General features: G+C 48.3%; 2 protein-coding genes across 3 annotated transcripts; both read right to left on the bottom strand.

The window, feature by feature from the left end:
• Window positions 1–283: 283 nt before the first annotated feature.
• LOC126579945 (putative protein TPRXL) lies at window positions 284–9,669 on the bottom strand. Of its 2 annotated transcripts, none has more exons than XM_050243729.1 (6): window positions 9,560–9,669; window positions 1,656–2,255; window positions 1,016–1,521; window positions 716–831; window positions 521–606; window positions 284–403 (listed from the first exon to the last, which is right to left on the bottom strand). In XM_050243729.1, the coding sequence occupies exons 2-6, from the start codon at window positions 1,727–1,729 to the stop codon at window positions 397–399; spliced, it is 789 nt and encodes a 262-aa protein (XP_050099686.1). In that variant the 5' UTR covers window positions 1,730–2,255; window positions 9,560–9,669; the 3' UTR covers window positions 284–396. The 2 variants fall into 2 exon arrangements, with proteins under 2 accessions (XP_050099686.1, XP_050099685.1); XM_050243728.1 differs by having other exon boundaries at window positions 716–852.
• Window positions 9,670–12,821: 3,152 nt separating this feature from the next.
• Window positions 12,822–25,154, bottom strand: LOC126579938 (fasciclin-1). Its single transcript, XM_050243714.1, has 11 exons — window positions 24,965–25,154; window positions 24,242–24,825; window positions 19,797–19,926; window positions 17,483–17,831; window positions 17,297–17,393; window positions 17,034–17,211; window positions 15,891–16,206; window positions 15,494–15,808; window positions 15,247–15,406; window positions 13,800–13,947; window positions 12,822–13,657 (listed from the first exon to the last, which is right to left on the bottom strand). Exons 2-11 carry the CDS (start codon window positions 24,443–24,445, stop codon window positions 13,443–13,445), a joined length of 2,112 nt encoding a protein of 703 aa, XP_050099671.1. The 5' UTR covers window positions 24,446–24,825; window positions 24,965–25,154; the 3' UTR covers window positions 12,822–13,442.
• Window positions 25,155–27,439: the final 2,285 nt, after the last annotated feature.

Here is a 27,439-nt window from a genome sequence, read left to right on the forward strand (position 1 = left end):
ATGCATTAAACGCCTCAAAACACCAAGATACGATGTTCGTTTTTTTTCAATCTTGAGAAAATCCCACGCTCTTCGGATGCTTCGGATGGACCAAATGGCATGAGATTTGGACTGAAAAACTTTAAAGGATGCACCTCTCAAACAAAAACATCCACATTAAGGAGGCGGGTCACCAGCATTGCTACTAAAGGAAATGTCCTGCTCCCTTTGCGACAAACCATGCACTACTGCTGCTGCCGCTGCTGCTAGTATTGGTGCGGTGTCACTACTTACCTATACACTTCAGCCCCTGCCGAAAGAAACCGTAGAGCAGCGAACCGCAATGGTCACAGAACGTTGGCGACATGAAGGTGTATACCCTAAACCGATGTGGTAAGTCTAGCTTGAAGCGTTCCCTTAAATACTGCGACAGGCGACAGACAGACAGGTGGACAAGGGAGAGAGAGAGAGAGAAAACAAAACGAGAAAGAATGTAAATGACATACATTTCATCAGCACCATCAGAGCAATTGCTACTTACAATTGTACTTTCAGAGTTAAAACTAGATTCCGAGCAGGTTCCGAGCAGCTTATCGTGGCACTTCTTGTGCACCGCCGTCTGGCATGCTGCACAAATCAACAGGGGGGGGGGGGGGGGAAGATTGAGAACAGGAAGCACAATATTAAGCATGACCAGCCAGCCAGCGCACGCACACACACCGGCGCCAACACTTACTCTTGCACTGGTAGCCCTGCTTGCCGAAGCCCCAGAGGAACTCCTTGCAGAAGGCGCAGAAGGTGGGCTGGCGGAAGAACTTGGCGACGAACTTGTGGCCGTTGATCTCGTGCGTTCTGCAAGAGAAATATCTTGTTCTAGGTGAAAACGAGAAAACGGAGGCAACGGAAACGGCCACGGCAATGGAAACGGAACGGAACGGAACAGAACAGAAAGGAACGGTATCAATCTGCAGGCTGTGCAGCAGCACTGTCGTGGTGGCGTGGTGGCGGGAGCCGAAGGAACGTGCAGTTGGCTTACCTTTGATGCTTGATGGCGCCCCGGCGCTTCGTGATGTCGCGGGCCTTCGTCTTCTGCACCAACTGGCCACTGGCTGGCGTTGTTTGCTGTTGCTGCTGCTGCTGCTGCTGCTGCTGTTGCTGGAGCTGAGCGCCTGAACTAGAGCCAGACGTGGAGCCCGAATGCTGCTGCTGCTGCTGCTGCTGCTGCTGCTGTGGTGGTAGCTGGTGGTGAAAGGAGATGGCACCGCTGGCAGCCGACGCAGAGCAGAGCCCACCTCCGGCAGCCATCGAGGGTCCCTGCGGTGGTGATGAGTGGGAGGGCGGAAGGGATGACGCCAGGGACGACATCGAGCCGGGCGAGGACGCATGCTGCAGCAGCGGCTGGTGATCGCTGTACACCGAGTAGTAGCTGGAGGTGGTCGCCGCCGACGACGACGACGACGAGATGGCAGACTGTAGCGAAAGCTGATGCTGGTCGCGCGACAGGTACGGACGCTGAGACTGGTTGGTTCGGTTGCCGCGTGGCTTTTAGGGGGGGGGGGGGGGGGGGTAGAAACCAAAACAAAAAGGGAGAAGAAAACCAAAACTCTGTGTTAGTTTTGAGGCCTCGGAACAAGGGGAAAAAGGGGTGGGGTGACACCCCTCGCTTGAGCGCTTACTTCCGGGGCGGTGCGGGATCCGCGCGCATTCCGCTGACTGTTGCTCTGCCCATTTCCAGCTCGGCGTCGTCCATGGGCTCCAGTGAAGATCATCTTACGCGTGCGGTTACTGGTGCGGTGGTTGGATGGACTGGTAGGTTACCTTTTCTTGCTACCCTTGTGTTGCTTTGGGGGTTGATTGCTACGGCGGACCAAGGTTACTACTAATTGGCTGCTGGAGTAACCGGGCGCGCAACGCCACGCGCTAGGACAACGATCGCAGGAAGCCAGCCTGCCAGCCCGCACACCACCTCCTCCGAAGCGAAGGGTGCGCGGAGGGTGCGAACGTGTAGTGCCGGCCGGACCGCCGACCGGTAATGGAGAGGCTGGCGCCTAGTGGCTCGCAAAGACGACGACCGGTGTAGCACTAGAGAAGCCGCGAAACACATTGTCGTTCCATCGTTCGAGCACTAGAGAAGCGTACATCATTTCCTCTATATCTCTCTCTCTCTCTCTCTCTCTCTCTCTGTCTCAATCTCTGTGTCTTTCTCACTCTCTTTCTCTTTCTCTTTTGGCATGGACACTAATAGTACAGATAGATAGTGCTGTTCTCTATTCAACCTAGAAGATAATGCACGTACACCACCGGCAGGGAGGTGGTGAATTTTAATTCGCCATGTCTGGATGGAGACGCCTGGTCGTCCAACCAGAAATGGAGGCGCCTGGTCGTTGGTGCCGGCGACGACGATGATAGGCAGGGAGTGGGAGCATCGCATTCACTCCCTTCAAAGCCCCCCCTCCCACACAAACCAGTGGACTCCCGTTGGTGATTCGACTGGGAATATTTTGAGGAAGGAAAGAATTTTGCTGCGTAGTTAGCAGCAGCACTCGGTAACTCGGTACCACGGTACCTCGGTTTCCCGGCCCTAACCCAACGGGTTTAGCCTCACCGACTCCTCGAAGTGTGCGGTGAGGCTTGGCACTTAATCTATTTCCGTGCGCGTTCGGCCTTTTTTTTTGCGGCGTTGTGACGGTTCCCTGGACGATACGGTTTCGGTCGGTCACTTTCATTCCAAAGCGGACGATGCCGTGCCGGTAATTTTATTTCATGCCACCCCTTGCCTATAAAAGTGTGGAGGACGGTTCCATCCCGGCCAGTTAATTGCGTGGCCGCGAAAAACCGACCTCTGGCAGCGTAAATCATGCTGGAAAATTAGTAAAACGTGCACCACCGTGACGTTGTGGCGTTGGCCAGTTCCTTTCCTTTGGGGGGGGGGGGGGGGGGTGGCGCTCCCGGCAGCTACCGCCAGCCAATCAATTGATCGGTCGCATTGACCATCGGTCAGTGTAGCCTTTTTTGCATATAAAATTTTTTGGTGGGGGCGAGTGTGAGTTGTGAAAACGTAAAAAGGGGCTGGGTGGGGTACGATCGTGCCGTTTTTCGTTGGAACGCATGGAACCGAATGGCGGATGGAGCGGTGGCGCGCGGTCTCGTTGTTTATTGGCCACGCGCCGTCCACTACGCACCGCCTGCTGCTGTTGCTGCTCTCTAGCTTCTCTCGCTCGAGCACTAGCCGTGCATCGCGTGCAATAAAAGAGACATTAAATATCAAACAAATTTCCCGTTCGGCCACACGGACCTTGTGCTGGTGGTGGTGGTGGTTGGGGTTGCAGTTAAAAGGGTGGAAAATAACGAAAATAGTGCACCAGCCTGCCCTGCTGCACTAGCGTGTACTCTAGCGATCATTGCTGCTGCTGCTGCAGCTCCGTCCGCCATCGATTGGATTATGATGGCTTATGACTGTGGGGGGGGGGGGGGGGGGGGGGGGGGGCTTATGACTGAGCGGCTGCATCCCAATATATAATCCAGATCCAGATGCTAGTGTAAATACTAGATCCACCCTTCTCTCCTTTCGTTCTCACGTTTGCTTCTCAAGCGCTTGCCGACGCGGACTGCAACAATAAAAAGCGCACATCTCGTAAATTTAGGGGCGTGTGGAATGTGTTTTTGCGAACACAAAGAATGACATTCCCGTGCCGTACCCATCGCAATCGTACCACACGGAGCTATCTTGCTTTCACGTTTTCAATTGCTACCCCCTCTAAACACCCCCCCCCACTAGCCAGCCCTCTGCGTCATTTGCGGCGTGCTCCTATATTGCGAGCAATAAAAGGCGAGCAAAGGATATAAAACGCTTGCTGGTTTGGTTTTACGGGGGGGGGGGGGGGGGGGTGATGCACTTATCTAGTGCGCCGTACACCGTTACACCCTAGAGGCCCGGTTGTGGGCACTGTGTTTACGATCCCCCGAAGGGAGGAATTATTTGGAGCTCTGGGCCCACTGCCCAAAACGGTTGCCCAAAATCCAGGTTCCCCACCGCCTAAGGTTTTTTGGGGGCTTGTAGGTGGCACGGCTCTATATAGATTTCATCTCAAACCACGCAGGCGAGGCCTCTGAGGTTCGATATCGGTTCGGTTCGGCCAATTGCATTCAATGGAGGGCGGAAATAAAGAGCTCATTGTGTCGAAGAGTTGATTCGCTCCCTTTTTTTTAACTCTTTCCCATTTTCTAACCACAAACTGGCTGCTCTTTGCGGTCATTTTTTTCGAATTCATAATCTGTACACTTTTTGCCAGGTAGCCCCGTCAAGCTTTCATTAAAATTGTTGATACTTTATTTTAAACAAATCGCCAAAATGACAAAAAGCATCACTTTTTCAACTTCATAAATCTGCCAAAAATCGAAAAATTGGAATATCATCAAAAACTCTCCAGGGCTACCTAGATAAACTTATAATCTTTCAGTCGAATGTCGATTTGTATTTTTCTGATCACCCATCACGCAGCTACGATGGGCACCAGAAAAAAACACCTTTTCGAAGACACGACTGCCTAAATGTGATGCCATGGATGAAGTTTTTAATAAATCTTCCCTAAAATATTACTAAATATTCTTCAAAAGTTGCAGTTTAATATGTCATTCACTTCAAAGAATTATGGTGAATGGTTGTATCACAAAAAATCGTCAAAAATGATCCTTGTTTTGGTAAGAAATTACCGAAGCCCCTCCCTTAAAGCAATGGAAAGTATGTTGCAGAGACCAAACACTAATATAAAACGTGATCGTAGCTCTGTTTACCTACTCCACAAAGCTACTGCGTCAAAGTAGGAAAAGGTAATCGAAAAATCGTTGTAAAATGGTCCACTAGTTCTGGTGCAGACAGTTCTTTCTAGGCAAGGCTACTGCCCTTTCTGGCTGCTTCTGCTCGTTTGATTGCGGCGGCGCAACAGCGGCATTTTTGATAGGGAACGTGACTTATCGAACGTATCTCCGGTCGCGGACTGGATCCTGAACCAGGAAACGATGGAATTCCGCGGCATATGTTTGATTGAGGCACTTCGCTTTTGGTTTACTGAAGGTCGAACACGGAACGCATGGCTCTAGTTCTGGCTCCGACACAAGGATCGAGCTCCGTGTACCTGAGTCATCGCAGGCTCACTAGCCGGCCTGGCTGGTTGGCTGGCTGGCTTCCAGCAGTCATAGTCACGAATGGGCTGGAAACGGATAGCGCTGATTTGAACTAGCTTGCTCACCAGGAAGAAGATCACCCTTTTCGGGGGGAGGAAGACACTAAGAAGACACCCGAACTCGTCGACACTCGTCACTGAACTCACAGCACGCACTGCAGGCTGGGGGCTCAAGATCAAGATCAAGACCAACGACTACGAACACCACGGACTATTGTATGTTGTTAGCCAGGGGGTGCAGTGAACAGCAGTGAGCAGAAACCAGCACTCGGCATAGTTCGGCCAGAATCCTGCCGAGTGCTACCGAGCACACCTTTAGTTCGGATCCTCCGACTCCGCAACTGGAGATTAGTTTGGAATTAGTTCAACAAATGCTCTCTCTCTCTCTCTCTCTGCTATCTCTCTCGCTGCTCTCTCTCTCTCTCTCTGCTCTCTCTCTCTCTGTCTCTCTCTCTATCTTCGGTTACATACGTGTCACATACACAAACAGTGCGTAGTTCTTTTATAGTAGTAGCGGTGCATACTATCGGTGATCGTCCGTGCGAACGGTGAGCGAATTTAGGGGCCCAATTCCAAGAGTCTGTCTCTTAAAAGTTACTGGTTTACAACTCTTGAAAAAACTCAGTACCCGTGCTTTGAATTTATGAATAAATTAGTATTTTTTTAGGAGTCTGAAATTGGAGATTCTTGTTGCGATTTCCGCAACTAATCTAACAAATCCAAAAGGTTTCTTGAACTTTGCGAGCATAAGTGTAGCAATAGTTTTTTTTTCCGGGATTTCTGGATATATTTGTGTCCGAGTCGTCGGTCGGAAATTGCTCAAAATGCAACATGCAAATTGGAGAAAATTGTAAAATACTGGAAAAGCTCGAAAAACCGCTGTTCACTGGCGCATTTGTCAACTCAACTCCGCTTGGTTGTTCGCGGAATTCTCTTCTTTCCTTCCCGCCTTCTAGTGATCACTCCGCCTTGATCACAGCCGTGGGTCTGCTTGGTGAGTCCCTCAGCTGGCGAGTCTCAATCCTGAATGGGCCACGTGCGTGTTCCGGATTCCCGAGACCACGCGAGATCGCAAGTCGCCATCGATCGGGCGGCATATTGTGCGCGCCGCAGCAGTCAGCATTTACGTCACGAACGCATTCTGGCGAAGGAATGTTTGTTTTCAATTCAATTTGTTTTCACTCTCTCCTTCTCTCTTCTTTCCAGCTCCAGGAGCAGCACCAGTGGGAGAGATCGAGAGAGAGAGAGCGAGAGAGAGCGATGAATATAACGAAAACACTGAACGCATCGACGGTATGGCAGGTTAAATGGCTATTTTTTTTTCTTTTCTTTCTAAATTTATCGCTCCATCGCGCTTCAACGGGATCGCGCCGCGCCACCACACGAGTGCGCATAATTGTCAGCCGTCATTTTTAGTGCCCCCCCCCCCCCCCCCAGGCCTCCCGCCACGGATGTGGTGGGGTGAAGTGATCGCCCCATTACCGACGACCCCAGGTCGTAATGATTTGCTTTGACAGCCCGCTAAATGGGCCGCGCGGGGGGTGCTGCTCCTTCCATGACTCCTTCTTCGTATGGGTAGGACATACACCGGAGTACGTACGTGCGTGCGTGCGTGCGTGTGGCCTAGTGTTTGTGTAGTGTACAAAGTTTATTTATACGCACCCGTTGAATGGTATGCGAATGGAACCGCATACTACCGAGTGAGTAAGTGAGTACGGTGACCAGAGAGAGAGAGAGAGAGAGGGAGAGAGAGATAGAAAGAGAGAGAAAGAGAAGGAGAGAGTCTTGACCTATTCCAAGCCAAGCTAAGCCACGCAGGCAGGCGCTGGTTGCTGGTTGGTTCAATGGAGAACCTGAAATCTCACGACCGCAACCTGTCCGGAGTTTTCCCCGAGCGTCTCTCCTTCCCCTTCCTGTCTTTTTCTCTGACTCTCCGTGGTAGCGGGGCGCTGGAGCAGAGCAACTTAAGGGGGGTCTTCGGTATTTAATTTTTTTGCGACACATATTTTAAACATTTTTCCCTGGATGCTGAACCTTTCAAGAACATTGTGTAAAAATTTTGGATCAATCGAAGCGAACCTGACAAAGTTATCGATTTTTGAAAATTTGCCCTTAATACAAGGATCCATGCAGCTCGTTGCTTTGAAGAGCGTTTCCCAATAAACCAACGTTTTCAAAGTCGGTACCCATCGTACCGTAAAAACTACTGGACCAATCGATTTGATATTTTTTACACATAATCTGCACACTCTTTGCCAGGTATCGCCGTCGAGATATCATGAAAATTGTTGATACTTTTTTTAAACAAATCTGTAAAGTTCGTTTTTTATGGCAGAATCGCAAAAAGCATTACTTTTTCAACTTCAAAAATCTGCCAAAAATCGAAAAATTGGAATATCAACAAAAACTCAACAAGGCTATCTAGATAAACTTATAATCTTTCAATCGAATATCGATTTGTACTTTTCTGATAACCCGTCACGCAGCTACGATTGGCACCGTGAAAAGTACCTTTTCGACGACACGCCTTCCAACATTTGATGCCACGGATTAACTTTTCAATGAATGTTGCTCAAAACAATATCAAATATTCTTCAAAAGATGTAGATCAGTATGCCGTTTACATGAAAAAATAAAGTTGAATGGTTACGCCACAAAAATTCGTCCAAAACGGGCCATTTTTAAGCCTAAAACACCGAAGTCCTCCCTTAATCAAGCAACCATGCTCCGTAATGGATCGATGGATGGACAAGGATTTATTTGGGGGGGGGGGGGGGGAATCATGAGGAATGCGAGAGATAGAGAGAGAGAGAGGGGTGGAAAAAAGGAAAAAAGCACCAAGAGAGTCCTTCCAGTTCTGGCTGAGTTTTGTGTGCATTTTTGTTTTGTTACCGAACCTACCCACAACCCAACTCCACCCCCGCTCCACATTACACATTTCTCGCTGCCCTGACAAGAGGACCGCCCACCACACGCGCGCCCACAGTTGCAGTGTGCAGTGCAGTGCGGAGACGGGGCCCAAGATGGAGGTCCGATCGTACGCACATCAACACATATACAAGCACATACACCGCAACTGCGCCATTCGCATTTGCGACCGTGTATGTGTGTACGCAGGCAGGAAAGAAGAAGAAGAAGAAGAAGAAAAACTGTGGTGGAAAACCGCAATACACACGGAGGTCAGCTGGTGGTTGGGATGTTCTCTCTCTCTCTCTCCCTCTCTCTCTCTCTCTCTCTCTCTCTTCCCTGTGTTTTGTGACCTCATTATCGCCACAGGGTAAGAAGGGTGTTAGAAGGGGTTGATTGCCGAATGCGATTGCGTATTGCAACAAGGAAAACGCAACAGCTGTCCTTGTTGTCGCTTCTGCAGCAGCCCTTCTGGGGTTCTGGGGCTAGTTCTCCCCAACCCCCCGCTCCCCAAAACAATCCTTCCTTCCTTCCAGGGCCCAGTGGTTGGAATGTACTGGTGCTCGTGTGTGCTCGGAACAACAACAACAACAACAACAACAACACCTAAAATGGCGTCCCCAATTTGGAAAACTTTGGTTTGGTTGCGCCCAGCGCTGCGCCGTTGCGCCGTGCCGCGAAAATGATAAGCACACAACACCACGCGCACAGCTCGCGCGACGACCGTGATGGCGACGAAGTGAAGAAGCAGAGATGAGGGGACAGAAGGGAAAAAAAAGAAGAAGAAGAACGAGATGTTGATGATGAGGATGATGATGATGATGATGATGATGGGATGACACACATCCATACCATTCCTGAGCGTCTTCTCAGGCACTTGACTGTACAGAAACATACACCTGCACGCTCTCACGCATGCACGCACGCGCACAGAGAGAAAGAGAGAGAGAGAGAGAGAGAGAGAGAGAGAGAGAGAGAGAGAGAAAGAAGGTAGTAGGGAGGATTGGGGAGCATCCACACAGAGAGCCACAGAGAGCAAGCAAGAGGATCAAGACACTGCGTGTCACGTCACATTCGTCGATCGTCGATCGTCGCCGTCGAGCCGTTTTCCACACCGGGCACACACACACCCATACGCAATCTCGCTGTATGCGGGGGTTGGTGTGGGGTGCGCCCCACTGTTGTGGTTTGGGCCGCTGGTCCGATTGAAGATTCGAAATTCCAAACCCCTCTGCCTGTGGCGCTCCACAGGACTCCACGGACACTCGCGCACACGGACACGAACACACTCGCGCACACGGACACGAACACGAACACGAGAGGAGCACACGGGCACGATTGATGCACCACCAACACCTGCGAGGAGGGTTTTGGTTGGTTTTGCGCTGGGATACGGGATTGTGCTTGGGTTGCTTGATGAGGTTATGGGTCCTGTTTGTGCTGCCACACCTCCCCCTCCCCCCCCCCCCGCCCTCCACCCCGTTGCTTACGTTGCACGCTCGACGAACAACGACGACTTTTGGACGATCCGGTGATCCGGTGATCACGATTCTACAAACAAACAAAACAAAAAAACAGTCGCAAAAAGACAACAAACAAAAGACGGACGGCGGACGACGAAGCCGGCTTCGCCGGGTCGGATCGGCACAAAATGGTCTCACGGGAGAGGGGGGGGGGGGGGGGGGCGGGACGGGACCTTAACCGGTGGGTCGGTGGGGGGGTGCGGTAAGAGCGGGCGTCGACTCCAAATTGTCCAAAAAATTGTCCCGTTCGACGAACGCACCCGCCGCCGCCGCAGCAAGCGAGAGCGAGTTACGGCGCGCGAGATTTTCACTCGCGGACGCGATGTGGTCAACTAACATGCGCTAGCTGCGCCGCGAAGCCGTGCGGGCCGTCGCAAGCGTGTGCGCGCGCCATGGCGGCCACGGCGGCGGCGTTCGGCAAGATTCCATTTTTCCGAATTTTTCCTCCGCCCCCGGGTATGTGTGTGCGCGCTCCCCCTCCACGACCGACCTACCTTCCCTGTCAGTCTTCTTCGTGGCTTCCGCTCGGTCTCCGCGATGATGATGATCATCATCATCAGGGCCGCGGCACCCACCATCACCACCACGCGCCATGGCGACGAGAAGATGAAGAGGAGGAGGAGGAGGAGAAGGTTGTTCTAGACCCACAGACACACATACACACAGAGACACACACGCAGCTCATCTCAGTGAATTTTCCGATTTTCTTTCTTCGAAAGAAAAACGCAAAAACACAGTTCCCTGTTTGTTTTTTTTGTTGTTGTTTTCTTTTTTGTTTTTTGCTGTTGCTCATTTTCAGGTCGCACACTCTCACACCGGTACGCACGGGAAGCAACACGGTGGACACGAGGGGGGGGGGGGGTGGCTAGGATGGTGCGCCTGTAGTCAAGTTGCAGGCCGTCACCGCTTGACGATGCCTGTCGTGCACATCCCTGCCTGTGAGGCCATTGAGAGCATCATCAGAGAGCGAGAGAAAGAGAGAGGGAGAGGGAGAGAGAGAGAGAGAGAGAGAGCGCACGCTAGAGGGTCTGGTTAAGGTGCGCGCGTGCGTCGCAAGATCCATCCGATGGGCGATCGGGATTGGGATCGGGATCGATCGATTCACTCCGGTGCTGACCACCAGTCTGCGCACCAGTACCACGGTAAGACAGTGAGAGAGAGCGAGAGAATGAGAGAGAGAGAGAGAGAGAGAGAGAGAGAGAACTAGCGAGAGAGAGAGAGAGGATTTCTGGGGTCATCCTGGCCCGGAGGTCTCCTCCCGGAGCGATTTATGGCGAACGCGATCGATCGGAGCAAAGGCTACCAAAAATCCAAAGGGCTGCCCATACCTGGCTGGCACTGGCTGTGAGCCATAACAACATATGCTAGCCCAGTGCGGCGCCAACGCACGACCTGCAGGGTGTACCTTACAACAAAAAACAATGAGAATGTTTTCATTGCTCTGTTTTGGACACCTTTTTTCTACCACCAGTATGGCATTAAGGGGGTATTGGTGTATTCGTGAGACTCATATCTATCAAATGATGTATAAAAAGTACTCGTGCAAAAGATGTTTGTTCGGAAAATGGTACTCAAAAGCCGACAATGTCGAGTTTGTTTCGCGGGCAAGAAAAATCTCATAGAAATAACAGCGGTTCTCGGATGTAATCCTGGCTTTGTTTACAGTATTAAACGTTCTCTTCATGAAGGGCCAAGGACTAGGAATCACGGTAGTGGTCGGCAATGATCTGAGCGCACTGTAAAAGTGGTAAGATCGGTCAGAGCAAAAGTTCTATCTCAAATAGAATATCTCAAGATCCTCCATGCATCGGTTGGCCAAATATGAGCTAAAAGCAACCTCTAGAGCTAGAGTGAAGCGTAATTTAATAGTTGAATGGATTAAACATTTATAATATGAGCGATCAATGCATTTGTTGTCAGCTTTGAAGACGAAGAAACTGGTTGTCGTGTTCTTCAGCAACGAATTCCCGTACGAATAGACTAAGGATGTTTCAGAGAACATGAAATTCCAGTTCACTTTCGTGATGTTTGAAGCAGTTATCTCTAATGGTTTGAAAATGACTCCAGTTGTCATAAAATCCCATATTAAAATGAATATTGATTTGTGTATCATTTTTTCGAAGGAACACGTTTTACCACGGATTAAAGCCAACTTCGACACTGCAGAAAATGTTGAGTTTCAGCAAGATGGAGGCCCCTGCCAAACGTCTAAATGGTCTCAAATATAGTTAAAGAAGAACATGAATTTTTGGTCGAAAGATTTATGCCTTGGTCTTCTAAGTTGCACACCTAATGTTACCGAAGGCTGTTCTCGAATTTGTAACCGCTTGGACAAATCAATTCAAGAAAGCAGGCCGAAAAATCCACTTATTATGTTTGTTTTTGATAAACAATGAAATATAGAGCCAATTTAGATATTTTAAAAACAGTAGCAAACCTACAAAAATGGCTTTCAGCTTCGAAAAACGATTTTCTCATTTTTTTATGGTACACCCTGTAGGCTGTATTGACTGTGGCGAATTGCACTACAGCTGTCTCGATCAAATCGCTTCCCACCTTCCGTTCTATCATTGTGTGTACGCCACGAACGCACACTATATTACCCGCTTTTGTTCGCTAACGAATCGTGAAGCGCGCGCGCGCGCTGATGCTCGCTGGAAGGTTTCTGTTTTTTTTTTGGAGTATCCTCTGATGGGATTGTGTCCATACACGCGCGCTCGCGCACAGATCTGAGTTCCTGAAACCGGGGCAAAAATTCGACCATTGGCCTGAATACGGTAAGCCGCCTTTTGCCTTTGTGCCACACGCATAAATCCAATTAAAACATATTCTAGTGACCGTGGCGACCGGAGCCCCGGGGGGGGGGGGGGGGGGGAGTCGGATGGTGGCTAATTAACACCGTGCGCTCGTTCGTGGGCGGACACGCCAGTGCTGGCGTAACATGGGGCTTAATGTTGCTCGACTGCTGGCTCTGAGAGACAATCTACGGACCGTGCGTCGTTTTGATCTAAGTAGCATCGAAATGGAAAAGGTGGCACGGTAGGAAGAGGAAGGGAGGCGTGAGTATGATCGAGCAGTCGTGTTGTGGTTGCTGCTGCTGACATTGTGAGTGACATTTTCCTACAGGATCACTCACTGGATGAGAGTGTGACGAGTGAGAAAGGGTGGGGACGCGGAAAGACTTAATTTTCTAAAATTCAAAAAGCGACCAATCTCTTCACTTGTCACAATACACAGCTGGCTTTATTTTACCCATCTAATTCGGTTTCTGGCATCTCTATATAGTGGTACACACCATTATCTGGCTTCATCAAAAGTTCTATTCAGAAAAATACATTCGTCTGCCTCTGGTGCGTCGCGCCCCTCCTTTTTTCGACCACGCGCGTCGTCCAGGCGTCCTTACGTTTCATCTCAACACACCCACACAAACACACACACCCTTATCGCTAGAAAGCGCTTACAGTTAAGATTCTTGTTTTGTTTTGTTGGTTTGTTTGCTTGTATAAATTCAGCGGTTTGCATGTAAATAGAAAATCCATAATACAACATTTCGCACCTACCCTTGGCGATAGGAAAGGAAAGGGGCGTGTTTGTGTGTGTGTCTGTGTGTGCACACATTGATAATGATAAAGAGAACAATAGAGAGATAGAGAGAAAGAGAGCGAGAGAGATCCTAAAACCCTAATGAAGACTTACAATAAAAAAAAAGTGGAATGGCTACTTTGAACTAATCTCCTGCGCGAATCACGACCAGCGGCAGGTAAATCAGTTGAAAGCTTCGGAGTAAGGCGAAAGATGCAGAAGGGAGGGAATGTTGGACCACACACCACACCACCAACACCCAACCCGATCACTGCTGCCAGATGGCCGTGATGCAGCGCATGCAAGCCACCAGCAGAAGCCATGGGGCAGCGCCACCGCCACCGCTACCGCTTGACGCGTCCGGGATATCGGTGTCCAGCATCAGCGGCTCATCAAGCACGTGTATGATGCCGTTGGTGCACTCGATATCGTGCCGGAACACACTGATCCAGTTGCCGCCCTCCTGCCACTTGATGAAAAAGCCTACATGAGGTCCAGGGCGAGAGAGAGAGAGAGAGAGAGAGAGAGAGAGAGAGAGAGAGAGAGAGAGAGCGAAGGGAGAAGTGAATTAAATCGGGCATCAAACGGGGCAGCAGAACAAAAAAAATGGGGCGGAAACACTTACGTCGATCTTCCAGGCGCACACGAAGCCGCAACGGTGCCGAGTTGGTGGTGGTCGGCAGGATCAGCGATTCGGGCGACATGCTCTTCAGCTCACTCATCCGGAACACTCGATCGGCGATGATCAGATGTCGTTCCATAACGGTGCGTACCTGAGGGGGAAGAAAACAGGAGAAGGAAATGAGATTAGACCAGGTGTTATAACCTTCAAACTGCTGCCTTTGCTTATCGATGGGCTCTCCGACCCAAATTGAGCTTTCATCGACATGCCATACCGGTTTTTTGTGTTTATTTGACACCTGCTTACATAAATCAGTCCACATGGTGAGTGATACCACACAGCAACATATATTTTTTCTTGCTTAATCATGTCTAGTTTTGTGCCTGAAAAAGAGCTTTCGTGGGAGAGAACTCCTTTATTGTACTTTAATTAGAGAAAATTGTCAATCGAATCACATAAAATGCTTGTAGAGGCCTCTGGTGACAATGTGATATTAGAAAACGCTTGCAAAGATTAGTTGAATCGGTTCAAAGATGACCATTTTGACTTGACGCTTCTTGCAGAAGCGTGAAAATCGACCCAAAAAAGGCTAGGACCATGAATTGCAGGTTCTTTTGGATGAGAACCATACGTAACCGTAAGAAAATACTTGCTCAGTAGTTAAAAATTACTTAACCAGCTATTTCCATACGCTTAAGAGGCATGGAAAGATTCAAACAGCTGGAAAATGGGCGCCACATGAATTGAACGACGCCAAGATGGAGCGACGCCAAAACACATGCGAATTCTTGCTTGCTAGGCAAATAAGGAAGTCGTTCCGGCTTCTTGTGGTGCCTTTCGATGAAAAGTGGATACATTTTGAGCATCTAGAACGAAAAGAAATCGTTAATAGCCCCTGGCCAACCTTCATCTTCTACCGCCAAAGACCAAAACGCTCTGATCGCAAGGCAATGCAGGTGTTGTAGTCTTTTGAAACTGTTCAAGCACCAGTAAGTAATCAAAATATAATGTGCTTTGCGTGAAACATGGCCGATTTAGGATCAAAGACATGAGAGGTTGATATTCCTGCACGACAACGCCCCATCGAACACGTAAAATATAGCCCAAAATTATTTAACTTCAATAAACTGAGCGGTTCTACCTCACCCCGTCAATTGACTAGACCTGAACCATTCCAAATATCACTACTTTTCGACGATTGGCCACGCGCTGGCGGAGCAGCACTTTGATTTTGTATGAAATTGTTGGAAAATGACATGACGGGAGGTTTTTCCTCGCAAAATGAAGAATTCTTTTGGCGTAGTATCCACAAATTGGCCAAAATATTGGAATAAATGTATAGCTAGCACGGGACAATACATAGAATAAATTATCTGTTGGTTTTCTATTTTAAAAAAATGTGTTGGAGTGTTCATGGAATAAGAAAAAACAGCAGTTGTGTGTGCTATACCTTGTCCGGGTGTTGGAGAAACACGTCGAGCCGTCGCGAGGCCCGCTTCGTAAACCAGTTAACCCAGGCTTGATCGCGTGGCACAAAGAAGGTGTAGCGTCTGGTTGTTTTGTTTAGCTGCTCATTGAACCGGTTCAGCATGCCCAACTCGTACGACAGGCTGCAAGAAATAGGAAACCAAAATAGGGGCCAAATGATAATCGTCCGTCACCGACACAGAGAGAGAGAGAGAGCCCAAAATACGTACTTGAGCATCGGATCGGTTTCGAGTTTTTCGCGCACGCTCATGTGCGGCAACCCGAGGACCCGGTCGATCAGGTGGATGTAGCCATCGGTGGTGGTAATGTCCGGCAGCAGCACGGTTGCGTTCACTCCGCCCCCCTCAACCGTGACGATCGATTCGTGCGACTGTTGATTCTGCTGCATATCGAAGTAGAGGAACATGTTCGGTGCTGCCGTCGCGTAATGCCCGATCCCGGCACTGGAACGCCTGATCCGATCGATCGGCAGAGACTCCGGTATCAGATGCATCCGAAACACCTCCATCATCTTCTTGCGATCGCTACAATGAAAAGAAAAAAAAAAGATATACAGACACGGTCACTTTCAGGTCACGTTGTGCTGCACGCGGTGCGTTTGCTTACTTGAGGTACTTGGACTCCTGGATCCGGCTGACCGCCGTCTTATCGGGGACGAGCAGCGTCCGCGGGCCGCTTCCCGTCTGCAGTGCCCGCAGGAAGTCGGGCCCGTAGTCTTCGATCAGATCGAAAAACTTGGAAAATATCCCATCCTCGTCCTCCTGCAGGGCCTGCGCGATGTTACTGTCGACCACGACGAGCGGCCGGTTGATCAGGTGCACCACCCCATTGCCGACCGGCAGGTTGGCCTTGACGACCTGAGCGATCACCGTGCCCGAGGCGAGCCGGGCATTCGGGAGCGCCGTTCGTGACATCACGTACACTAGAAAGGGGATGGCAATGGTAACAACCATTTATTTAGCCACTTAAAAGGGGGACTTCGGTATTTAAGTTTTGTTTTTCGGTGACACATATTTTTAACATTTTTCCCTGAATGCTGATCCTTTCATGAAGATTGTGTAAACGTTTTGGGCCAATCGAGGCAAAACTGATAAAGATACACATTTTTGAAAATCCTCGTTTCATGCAAGGCTCCATGCAGCTCGCTACTTTGAAGAGCGTTTCCCAAAAAACCAACGTTTTCAAAGTCGGTGCCCATGAAAACTAATGAACCGATTGAATTGAAATTTTTCACACATAATCTGCACACTATTTGCCAGATAATCACGTTGAGAGATCATTAAAATTGTTGATCCTTTTTTTTGGAAAATTACGTAAAGCTCGTTTTTTATGGCAGAATCGCAGAAACAACAAAAACTCTCCGGCGTTACCTAGATAAACATATAATCTTTCTAACGAATATCGATTTGTGTATTTCTGATGACCCGTCACGCAGCTACGATGGGCGCCGGTAAAAAGTACCATGTCGACGACACGCCTTCCAAAATTTAATGCCACGGATTAATTGTTCAATGAATGTTGCTCAAAACAATACCAAATATTCTTCAAAAGTTTTGGATAAGTATGCCATTTACATAAAAAATTAAACTTGAATGGTTACGTCACAAAAAATCGTCAAAAACTGGCCTATGTTTGGGCCCGAAATTACCCAAGTCCCCCCCTTAAATATCAATTGGGACCTCAGAAACTATGCACTGTGATGGGGTGTTTTACCCCAGCAATGAAAGACCGAGTGAATCGAGAGCTTACCGCGAGCGTCGCGCCCTGTACCGTAGCTGACGAAGGTTATCGTAACTTTGACGTTCTCGCCGAATGCGAGCGTCCGCAGTGGTTCGTTGTACGGGGCGCAGGCAGTGAACAGTACCCGGTTCGGGATGATGTGGCCTTCCAGCGCCACCCGGTCGAGCCGCGTCAGACTGGATCGTGGCTGCGTGTTAGACCCGAATCAGAAACACAGTTTAGAATCAGGCTGCTGGCCTCCCTCTACCCTTTGTTTTGCTGCTCACTCTCACCTTATAGCTTTGCTCGACCGGCAGGAAGAACGTATGGTCGCCTTGTCCCCGGTACAAGTGTTCCTGCTGCTGCTGCATCACCTGCTTCCTCAGCGGTCTGGCATGGAAGGGAGAGAGAATAAAAGGGACAGAGAAATAGATAAGAGTGCACGGGGAAGTGGATGGTTGCGTGTATGCGCGCCTTACCCGAGGCGAAACGTGCCAAAGAAGCTCGATTCCGAGTGGACCAGTAAATCCCAGGCGCTGACGCGCGGTGTCACCACCCCGTCACCGGTGGCGGGCCCCAGCTTGTCGCTCTCACCGAACGACGGTACCGACACCAGGACATCGTCGATGATATAGAGTGCCTGGCGCTTGTTCATCTCGCTCCGGTAGCTGCGGTTGGCGGCGCGCAGATCCAGGATCTGCGCATTGTTTACGAACACCTCGTAGTGCGGGTCGGTCGGTATCTTACGCCGGGTAATGTACACCGCCGCCCGGTTGGCGAGCGTCTCGAGCCGATAGTTGAGCCGATCTAGCGGGACCCAATCGGGAACTGAAAGGTGCGAATGTTGGTTGTAATAAAGCTTGGAACACTTTAAATTTGTGTCGCATAAATCAGGGCACAGCTCTGGCCAGAAATATGATAAACGCATGGTAGACGGTGTGATTTTGTAGGTATTATCGTACAAAATCTATTGTATTGTAGGTAGATTTTATCTAGCTGTCCAGTAAAAATAGCGATTAAATTATTGGGCCTCGTTGCGTATTAATTTACGCACTTTTACTATGCGACACATCATTTTCTGCACACTAGTGGATGAAATCTTGTTGGCCATTTTTATTACCACCATTTGTATATTACCGATGGATTTTTAATTTTGTTACATTGCTTCTTTAGTCTTCTTTAGATATTAGTAGATAATAGCCCAATATACTACCATGATAAAAAATAAACCGGAATTTTGAATTTATTCCGCGCGGGCTTATCAATTTTGAATTCTGTTTTTTTATTACGTTGACGGCTCTATTAGTGATGTACATGCCAAGTTTCAGCTTGCCAGCTCTTCATTTACGTTTACAGCAGAGATTTGTTTGCATTAAGTTTTTACGTCATGGCGATTTTTAAAATTGATTCAAAAAATGAACAACTTTAAAAATTAAATTAAGTGTTCCGACACATTAAAAATGATACAAAAGTGTTATGGTGACAATACTCTATCAAAAACACAGGTGTACCAGTGGTATGAACGCTTTAAAAGTGGTCGTGAGGCTGTTGAGGACGATTGTCGTCCTGGAAAGCCATTGACATCCAAAACTGACGAAAACGTCGATGAAATCCGAAAATTGTTGATCGAAAAGCGCAAATTGACGATAAGGGAGATAACTGAGACCACCAACATATCATTTGGATTTATCCGCAAACAAAAAAATCTGCTTTGTCGTGTAACAACTCGTGGATTCTCCATGACGATAATGCGCCATCTCATAATGCGTTGATTATTCGTGAGTTTCTCGTCAAAAACAACACCAATACCATTCAACAACCGGCCAATTCACCTGATTTCGTATTATGTGACTTTTTCCTATTAAATTTATTCAAAAAACCACTGCGAGGAATTCGTCTTGAGAGTGTGGAGGCAATAAAGCTAAAATCGCCGGTGACACTAATGATTATACTAAAAATCGACTCCAGAAAAGTTTTGAGGAGTGGATCAAACGCTGGCACAAGTGCATTGCATCCGACGGGGACTACTTTGAAGGGGACAATTTGAATTTTGAAGAAAAAACAAGTACTTTTCTTTTTATGACCAAATTCCGGTTTATTTTTTATCATGGTAGTAATTGTATTGGACGACACTGTGGGCAATTTGGTGGATTGAAGATTGTTGGTATGAAATCAATGCTGTTGTTTCTATTCCAATGACATCCTGCTAAGTCGGGCCAAAACTCAACAGGACCTTTGAGAGACTTAATAAAAGGTAGAATGATCTTTTCCAGGCATTCTTCTTTGTACAAACAACCGTTCTTGGGCCCTCCCGTGATGAAAACATTCGGTTTTCAAATCACAACTGCAGATCGCTTGCCAAATGAGCAGTTTATGGGCCATTTTATCTGCGTAAATGAACTTAAACCTTACTATCGTATTCTCTCTATGGCTGCTGAAGTCAAATTTGTCTGCTGGTTTTTGCCAAAAAGCAGTTTGACGTGGGTTTTTACTCCAGTCAAATTTAGTTTTCATAGTGAGTGTGCAGATTTGTTTTTTCACCCTTCGCGTTCCATCGGCGATAGCTTTTGAAGGTATGGTTCGATTTTGGCAAATTATTTATCACTAAAAGAGAAGACTATAACCCTGAAAATGACACCAACAGAGTAGCAAAGCGACTACTAGGGGCGCTGCAGTGAGTAAAAGAGTGGGGCCAAATTTAATGTGTTCCAGCTCTTTAGCTCTTTACCCCCGTTATCCCGCAGTCTGTTTTCTTGTTTTTTTTTTCCGTATACAATATCCAATTCTACTTACGGACGTGATAGAGGACATTCAGGTTGCCGGTGAAACTTTGGAAGGCCCGATTGGTCGGCGCGAACACACTCATCGCATCGCGCTTCATCATCTGCATCAGCGTTGGATCCCGCTCGACCATCGAATAGAACTGCAAGAGAGTAAGGAAGGTATAAGAGGTAAGTTTTAATGCGTCTTCGCAGCGTAACGACGTCAGACGCCGCCGAAAGACAACCGTCGGTGGAATCAACACCGGAAGTAAGTATTTAACCGAACACCATCCAGTGAGGAGCAGTCTAGTTGTGGTGGGTAGCAGGCGACCATCATCATCATCATCATCACCATTAGTACCGCGTGCACATCTGTGTCGTGTCCGACACTGAATCAAGCATCAGAAGACGATGGTATGCGCGATGACTGTACGATCCAGAGAGTGTTTGTAGGCATGGAGTGCAACGACCAGCTGCAACCGAGAAAACTCTTCCCTCCAATGGTTAATTGAGCCGTTAAATCGTAAAAATAAAACCAACACACCAAGGCACTAATCTTAGAGAAAGCCTGGTATGATCAACGGCAACAGCAAACGTGTGCCAACACGACAAACAGGGGATCCGGAGTGCCGGTGGAGACCACACAACAACACGATTAGAGGATCCCTGATGATTCATGTTGCCGATGGTGCCGGGGTTCACTATGCTGGACCCTTGCGCAACAGACATACCTTACTGGTCATGGTGGGAGGATAAAGTACTTGTTTAGCTGCAGCAATTTTGCATTACGCTTTGCGGAGTTGAATCGTCCACGTCATCGCTGAATTCGAACCAACAAAAAAAAAAGAAAGGCGTACTACGACGCAAGGAAACACACAAGCTCGTCCCGGTCTAACCGTGACTCATGCACAGTGTCTCGACCGAAGCGGGACCCCCCTAGTAAAATAAGATAGAAAGTCCTTGCAAAATCGAGCTCCTTGCTCCTGCCACGATGAATTTGATAACAGCAATTCGATGCCCTGTGCCTGATGCGACAGACACAGACCCGGTGGCAGCTTTGAAAGGAATGGAAAGAGTGATGAGATGTATATTTGAAAAAAAAAGAAACGTGCGCTCCAATCATAAACATTCGCCCAATTGGACGATAAGAGATCACCGCGCGAGGGGTGCACGCGGCAACCGACGGCGAAAGAAGATTCTGAGGGAAGGGGAGATAAATCTTTCTCGAATAGCGGAAGGGAATAATAGGAAAGGGGAGAGAAAAACTAGGCCACGCGGTAACGACGGCGCAGCAAACATGTGAGGCCCACCATTAAAGCCACCGTTGTGCCTTCGTCCTTACTTCGTCCTCTCTCTCTCTCTCTCTCTCTCTCTCTCTCTCTCTCTCTCTCTCTCTCCCTTCTTCTCTTTATGGGCTTTGATTTTACTACAAAAATTTTCGCGCAACAAATACTACTACGACACAGCACGGCCCCATCATCCTGCTGGCGCCAATCCGCTCCACGGCTCCGTTACATGCTTCGGAGGGACGGTGAAAACCTTCATCCCTATGGCAACCCCCGACCAAATCGTTCGTTAGCGATAGTGAGAAAGGGAAAGCATTTGTAAGATGGGATAAGGCGCTGCTGCTGCTGCTGCTGCTGCTGCTGCTGGATGCGGTGTCCTTCTTCTCGTTTGGCTTTTCTCGCTGTACGCGCGCGTGAATGTGTGCGTCATCGAGACAGTCTGGCGCCGCAAATGTCTACACAATCGCTCCCCTATCCCTTCCCTTCCCTTCCCTTCTCACTCTGACACTATCGATGCTCGGTTTGGCCCCCTTTTCGCTTGGACGCATGAAACACTATTCGCACCATCCATCCACCACTACTACTCACAACCCCCTTCCCTCTTCCAACCCTTCGCGCGCTTCGTGAGACTCATTTTAATCCCGATCGCTTCGACACGCTGTTCCGACGACCGCGGGAGCGCCAACTGTGACGCCACAGCAGCAGCAGCAGCAGCAGCAGCAGGCCTCGTATCGGATCGGTTGGACGGGATAAAAATGAGGTGGTGGTGGTGGAGCGGGGGTTGAACATTTCGTGTGCATTTGAGCGACAGGCTTGAAGCCTGTTTCGTGCGTTCCGCTGACACGCTGCTGCTGCTGCTGCTGCTGCTCTGTCTCTCTGCATTTACCGCTCTCTGCGGGTGGGGGTTGATTTTTCGCGTCCTTATTAAACAAAATCCCCACCCCCTCACCAACCCCTAATAGCTTCAAACTGCGAATCCCGGCCGCTCACCCCCTTGCCACCACCTCAAACTTCCCTCCCTAACACTCGCAATAATAAATTCAACCCCCACCCCCACCCGGGGAAAAGGGAGGGAAAATCCGGAAATTGGTCTATCGGTTGCGCTCGCGCACAAACTATACACTATTATCGTGGACGTCCTCGTCCTGCATATCACCACCGCTGACTCCTTCCCCCTCCCTCATTTGCACCCCCTAGCACCCATCGAATGCGGGTGTGCGTGCATTATTTAAGCGGCGTTTGGACAGTCCTGGCAATTGGCAAAAACAATAATAATAATAATAAAAAAACTTAAAACAATGAGCAAGGACGTGCACTCTCTCTCTCTCTCTTTCTCTCTCTCTCTCTTCTGCACTCTTCTTCACTCCCCCTGTGTCTCCCTCCTTTGCGCATTCGTTTCCTTCCGCCACTCCACGGCTGGTAGTATTGTGTGGTTGCTGTGGGGACTGTGGGGAAGGATGATCGCCACCATACCCTCTTCCCCCTTCTACACCCTCCTCACAAGCCAGCCCACAAAAACGTGACAGTGTGTTAGTGTGTGGGGCGAAGCGCATATTGGTGGTTTCATATTTCCTCCCACTTTCCAACATCGCACATTTGGTTTTCTGTGTTTTCGGTTGGAACCCCCGTACCCTTCCTCCCCCCCCCCCCGCCCTTTCCGACGTGGCTCGTACGTGTAGTGTAATGTTTCAGCGAGCGCATTAGGACGCGCCTAGAGCCACCGCTTTGGAGCCTTTCTTCCGCTCTCCCGGAACCCCCGTCACCCCGAGGATCTCTGGGAAATAGCGGGATAGCGAGGGATGAGGGCCGTGCCGTGCGCCGTTTTGTGTGGCGGACGGACACGGAGGACGAAATTGCATTGATTTTTATCTATTTTTACCACCACACGCCGTAGAAGGAGGGCGTCCACCAGTCCAGCGGACACCGAAAACAAAAACCAAAATAAAGCCATACGATGCCAGCCCAACTCACCCTCGCAGCAGGCGTAGATACGTGTGCGTGCGCCACACACAGCACAACCCGGTGGCTACGGTGGAGGGCACGTAGAGCATTGATTTAATTTATGCATTAAAAAAAAAAAGACAACGACGATGGTTGCTACGACCGATTTGCCGTGATCCGTGATGCCCAATTGTGTGCCTAATTACTGATAGCGAACGATAGCAACATCAAGTCCAGGCCATTTCGCCGACTTCCGACGAATGCCAAAGGCGCTGACAATCAAAACTACATTACCAGGAGTATGGATACGAAAACCAACCTTTTTGATTTGCGTAAAAAACGCATTTACTTTGGAAAATGGAGAAAAAATTATTCTCCAAAGTAAAAGCAATCGTTAGCTACACATTTCAACAGTATGTTAGGCAATTCTTGGATGCTTAACGTAAAAAAACCGCCAATCTGTAGCAGTTTTTCCTAGACCCATCCTTTTTTCCAAATTTTTTAAACAAAAGGAAGCGCTGCTCGGCCATTATCTGTCCCAGCGTTGCAAATGAATGTTCATTTGATAGTGTCAAGTCTGGCGAGGTTAGCCGCAAGTGGTCATTTTTACCAATTGTGGCTTTAACCGTGTCCTTGGCCGCACAGTGGCGGAGCATTTTCATCGAGCAAAATTGATCAATTTTGTCGTTTTTGATAATTTTGTGGAATTTTTTTTTCACAAATCTCGGTCGAAATTGATTAATTGTTGCTTTTAATGATCATTAATAGGCGTTTTGGTCAATAAGGCCTGCGATTTGATGACTTGTAACATTTTCGATGGTTGGTGGTTCTCTCATTTATATCACTAGTTTACATTTTTTTAAACCGCACTTTCCACTGTGTTTCAGTAAGAATATACCCACCGTAATCTTCAATAAAAATTTGATGCGGTTCGGCCACCGGTTTTTTGAGATGGAGGCAAAAAACGACCGATGTCCGCGAATCGCATTTTTCAAGGAACGGAACTTGCCATTTAATTCGCAATGAAAGTATTTGTTATAGTGTCAAATTAGAAAAAATGCATACCGATTATGTTTAGCGGGATGCCTAATGAACAAAATAAAACACTCTAGACTGGCTTTACCGCTCCATTTGTGCGTAGATATCGCTTTAGAACGAAAAAGTCGGTTTCATCCCTCAGAGTATGTTGCCCGGGACACGGATTCTGCTTACAGTTTGCAACCTGGGGATTTCCGCTGGTAAAACCTACCTCCGAAAGATCCGGATCCTCCTGGATGCGCCTCTCCACCGGGTACGTGGAACCGCTGGCGGTGGTCTCACCGAGCGCTACCAGGGCCGCTAGCGACAGAAGCAGCGCCAGGGAAGCAGCGCGCTTGGACGGTAACCACGACCGACCAGCAACCGTGATCGCGCTGGCCAAACCGTCGGCCGTCCACCAGTGTAGCCGGACCATGATGCTGGAATTGCGCTCTCTCTCTCTCTCTCTCTCGCTCTATGCGTTGGCGCCGCGGTAAGGTGTGGCGCCGCGCTCTAAACGATCGAGCGTACGGACGATCTTCTGATGCTGTTGCTCTCTCTCTCTCTTCGAGGACCGATCGCTGGTTTGATTGCAGTTGCTTTTCTTTTCGTTTTGTTTCCTTGTTTTCTTCTCGGGCTGCTAGTGGTGCATCTCGTGGATCTCTCGCCACCAAAAACCACGATCGTTGCGCGCTGCTGGGTCTGCTGCTGGTGCTGCTGCAGGTGTGTTGATTGGAGGAGTGGTTGTGTTTTGTTGTGGTTTTTTAGCGATCGACGATCGATGGCATTCGCGTGACCACAACCGGGTGACTAGGGCTAGTGGGTAACGTAAGGGAAAACGGTAAAGGCACACACTTTGCACACTTGCTCGCCTATTCTACGCGAGGTAGTTAGGTCCGAGAAGTTGGCTAAAAAGGCTTCACTGGTGAGCAGAACACACAAACTGTCAACAAACCCCGTGGACACAAAGGAGAAGGCACAACAGGAGAAACACCGACCAACCGACCGACCGACCGACCGACGGTGAAGAGACAACGCGAAACGGCACCGCGATCCGCGTCCGCGACCGTACACTTCGATATCGAGTGAGAAACTGTGGCGTGTATGTGTGCGGTGGCGAGCTCATCAGCGCGGGCGCGCGCTTGCTCCGCGAGTTCGTCGTCTAGCGCTACTACCCTGCTCACACCAGTGCCGCCTGTCCGGCCATACCGGGGTGACTGGCACCGCTGACAAGCCGAACATACACGAACACGCACACGAACACCCGCACAGACACAGGCACACAATGGACACTCCCATGTAACAATTTATGCTCGGACCATCGGACAACGAAAATCATTTCTGGCACATTTATTATGCTTCTTTTTTATTTTTTTTTACCCCTTTAACTCCAAATTAATAAAAAAAACCCACAAATTAAATTCCATAATTTATAACGTGAGTAATTTTTCTACGTCATTTTATGAAATCTCTTGCGACTGATTCAAATCTCGTACGCTTTTGTTACATGGGATGGTGCGGCTGCGAACGCTGCTGGCGACGGTTTGGCGGGCCCCCTGTTCGCTATGCTCGTCCGCACGAGCATAACGAGCAATGCGAGATACAGCTGAGGCAGAGGAAGGGCAGCCGAATGGCAATCGATAAGGATAACGCGCTGTCCCGTCCGCTTTTCGTTGTTCGCACTTTCGATTGCGCTTTTCCGCAAAAAGAAAACAACGGCAAAACGCTTCGAAAGACCCGCAACGAGCGTTTGACGCGTTGTGTTTGCGTGCAATTGCTTGCACGCAGTGACCGGCGGGGGAAAAACTCAGGCGTTTCCGTGCATACAAGCCCTGTTTAGCTCGGGGTTTTTCCTTTGAGAATAATCGAATAGAATTTCCTGAAATTCTTAGGTAAAATGGTAGTGATTGGATGTGCAATTTAGAAGCTTTTGCTATGTAAATCTTCTTAGCTGTCATTGAAATGCATTTCTGCACGATAGCAACGACGGGGCTCATTTTGAAGAATTTTTGTGACGAATCCTTCCCCATTGCTTTTTAAACTGTATGGCATATTAAACTACAACTTTTGAAGAATTTTTCGTTCATTTTGGGAAAGATTTATTAAAAACATCATAAACGGCATCACACTTATGAAGGTTCGTCTGCGAAAAGGTACTTTTTTAGGGTGCCCATCGTAGCTGCGTGATGCGTCATCAGAAAAATACACATCGATATTCTTATGATAGATTATAAGCTTATCCAGTTAATCCCGTTGGGTTTTGTTTGAATTTCCTATTTTTCGATTTTTGGCAGATTTTTGAAGTTAAACTCCCGGTTGATCAAACCGGGTTCGTCGCGTAAATCTTAAGGGTCAAGTCTTTTGATTCGCACCAAAAACAGTTCCCATCGTATCTACGTGATGGTTCATCAGAAAACTGCAAATCGATACTCGTTTGAAAGATTATAAGTTTATCTACGGAACCCCGTCGAGTTTTTGTTAAAGTATGAAAATTATTGATACTTTTTTCTAAACAAACCTTTAAAAATCTTGTTTTTAGGCATAATCAGAAAAAGCATCACTTTTTCAACTTCAAAAATATGCCAAAAATCGAAAAATAGGAATATCAACAAAAACTCTCCAAGGCTACCTAGATAAACTTATAATATTTCAAACGAATATCGATTTGTATATTTCGGATGACCCGTTATGTCGCTACAATGAGCACCGTAAAAAGTACATTTGCGACGACACGCCTACCGAAATTTGATGCCATGGATTAATTTTTCAGTTAATGTTGCTCAAAACAATACCAAATATTCTTCAAAAGTTGTAGATTAATTTGCCATTTACTTGAAGAAATCAAATTGAATGGTTACGGCACAAAAAATCGTCATAAATGGGCCTTTTTTTGGCCCAAAAACACCGAAGCCCCCCTTAATAGGGAGAGGTTTAAAAACATGATCCGAATAGATGATTACGAATTGCGATTGAACGTATAAACTAAAGACGATGGACCATATAGCAACAAACACATGCACGTTCTTCGTTTCTTTGTCTAGCGTTTTCCGAGCATTCCAGGTGCTGCTTTAGCGGCCTGTTCTCCATTCTCTGAATGACGGGTTCCGTTGACTTTTTAACCGTCGAACTTTACGTAAATGAAGATTGAAAGATGAAAGATAAAAACGCACCCCAAAACGGCGGGGCAGGAAGGTTTCACCTTTGTTTTGTTCACTTATATTTTATTAAATGGTATTTTGAATTAAGAATAATTTAAATATTTGTCCAGATGGTAGCCTTGCCTTGAGCAGCAGTGTGTTCGCTACAACAAAGTGAATAATTTAATTTTAATGGATAAAAAAGAAGAAAGAAAGAAATAGAAAGATCGCGGGGTACCGCGAGCCGAGGGCGCGTCCACCAACAGGGATTACACCGCTTATTGCGAATCATT

This window comes from Anopheles aquasalis, chromosome Y (genome assembly GCF_943734665.1).
Source record: "Anopheles aquasalis chromosome Y, idAnoAquaMG_Q_19, whole genome shotgun sequence".
In the NCBI taxonomy this organism is placed as follows: Eukaryota; Metazoa; Arthropoda; class Insecta; order Diptera; family Culicidae; genus Anopheles; species Anopheles aquasalis.

Bases quoted from the DNA above. Each gene is read 5' to 3' on its own strand.
- LOC126579945 (XM_050243728.1), bottom strand. From the start codon at position 1,729: ATGGACGACGCCGAGCTGGAAATGGGCAGAGCAACAGTCAGCGGAATG. The intron at 853-1,015 runs GTAAGCCAACTG...GTTTTCACCTAG, and splicing joins GGCGCCATCAAGCATCAAAG to AACAAGATATTTCTCTTGCA. The intron at 607-715 runs GTAAGTGTTGGC...TGATTTGTGCAG, and splicing joins GCAGGGCTACCAGTGCAAGA to CATGCCAGACGGCGGTGCAC.
- LOC126579938 (XM_050243714.1), bottom strand. From the start codon at position 24,445: ATGGTCCGGCTACACTGGTGGACGGCCGACGGTTTGGCCAGCGCGATC. The intron at 16,207-17,033 runs GTAAGCTCTCGA...TCCCCTTTCTAG, and splicing joins TACAGGGCGCGACGCTCGCG to TGTACGTGATGTCACGAACG. The intron at 13,948-15,246 runs GTATAGCACACA...CTTCCCCCTCAG, and splicing joins TTCTCCAACACCCGGACAAG to GTACGCACCGTTATGGAACG.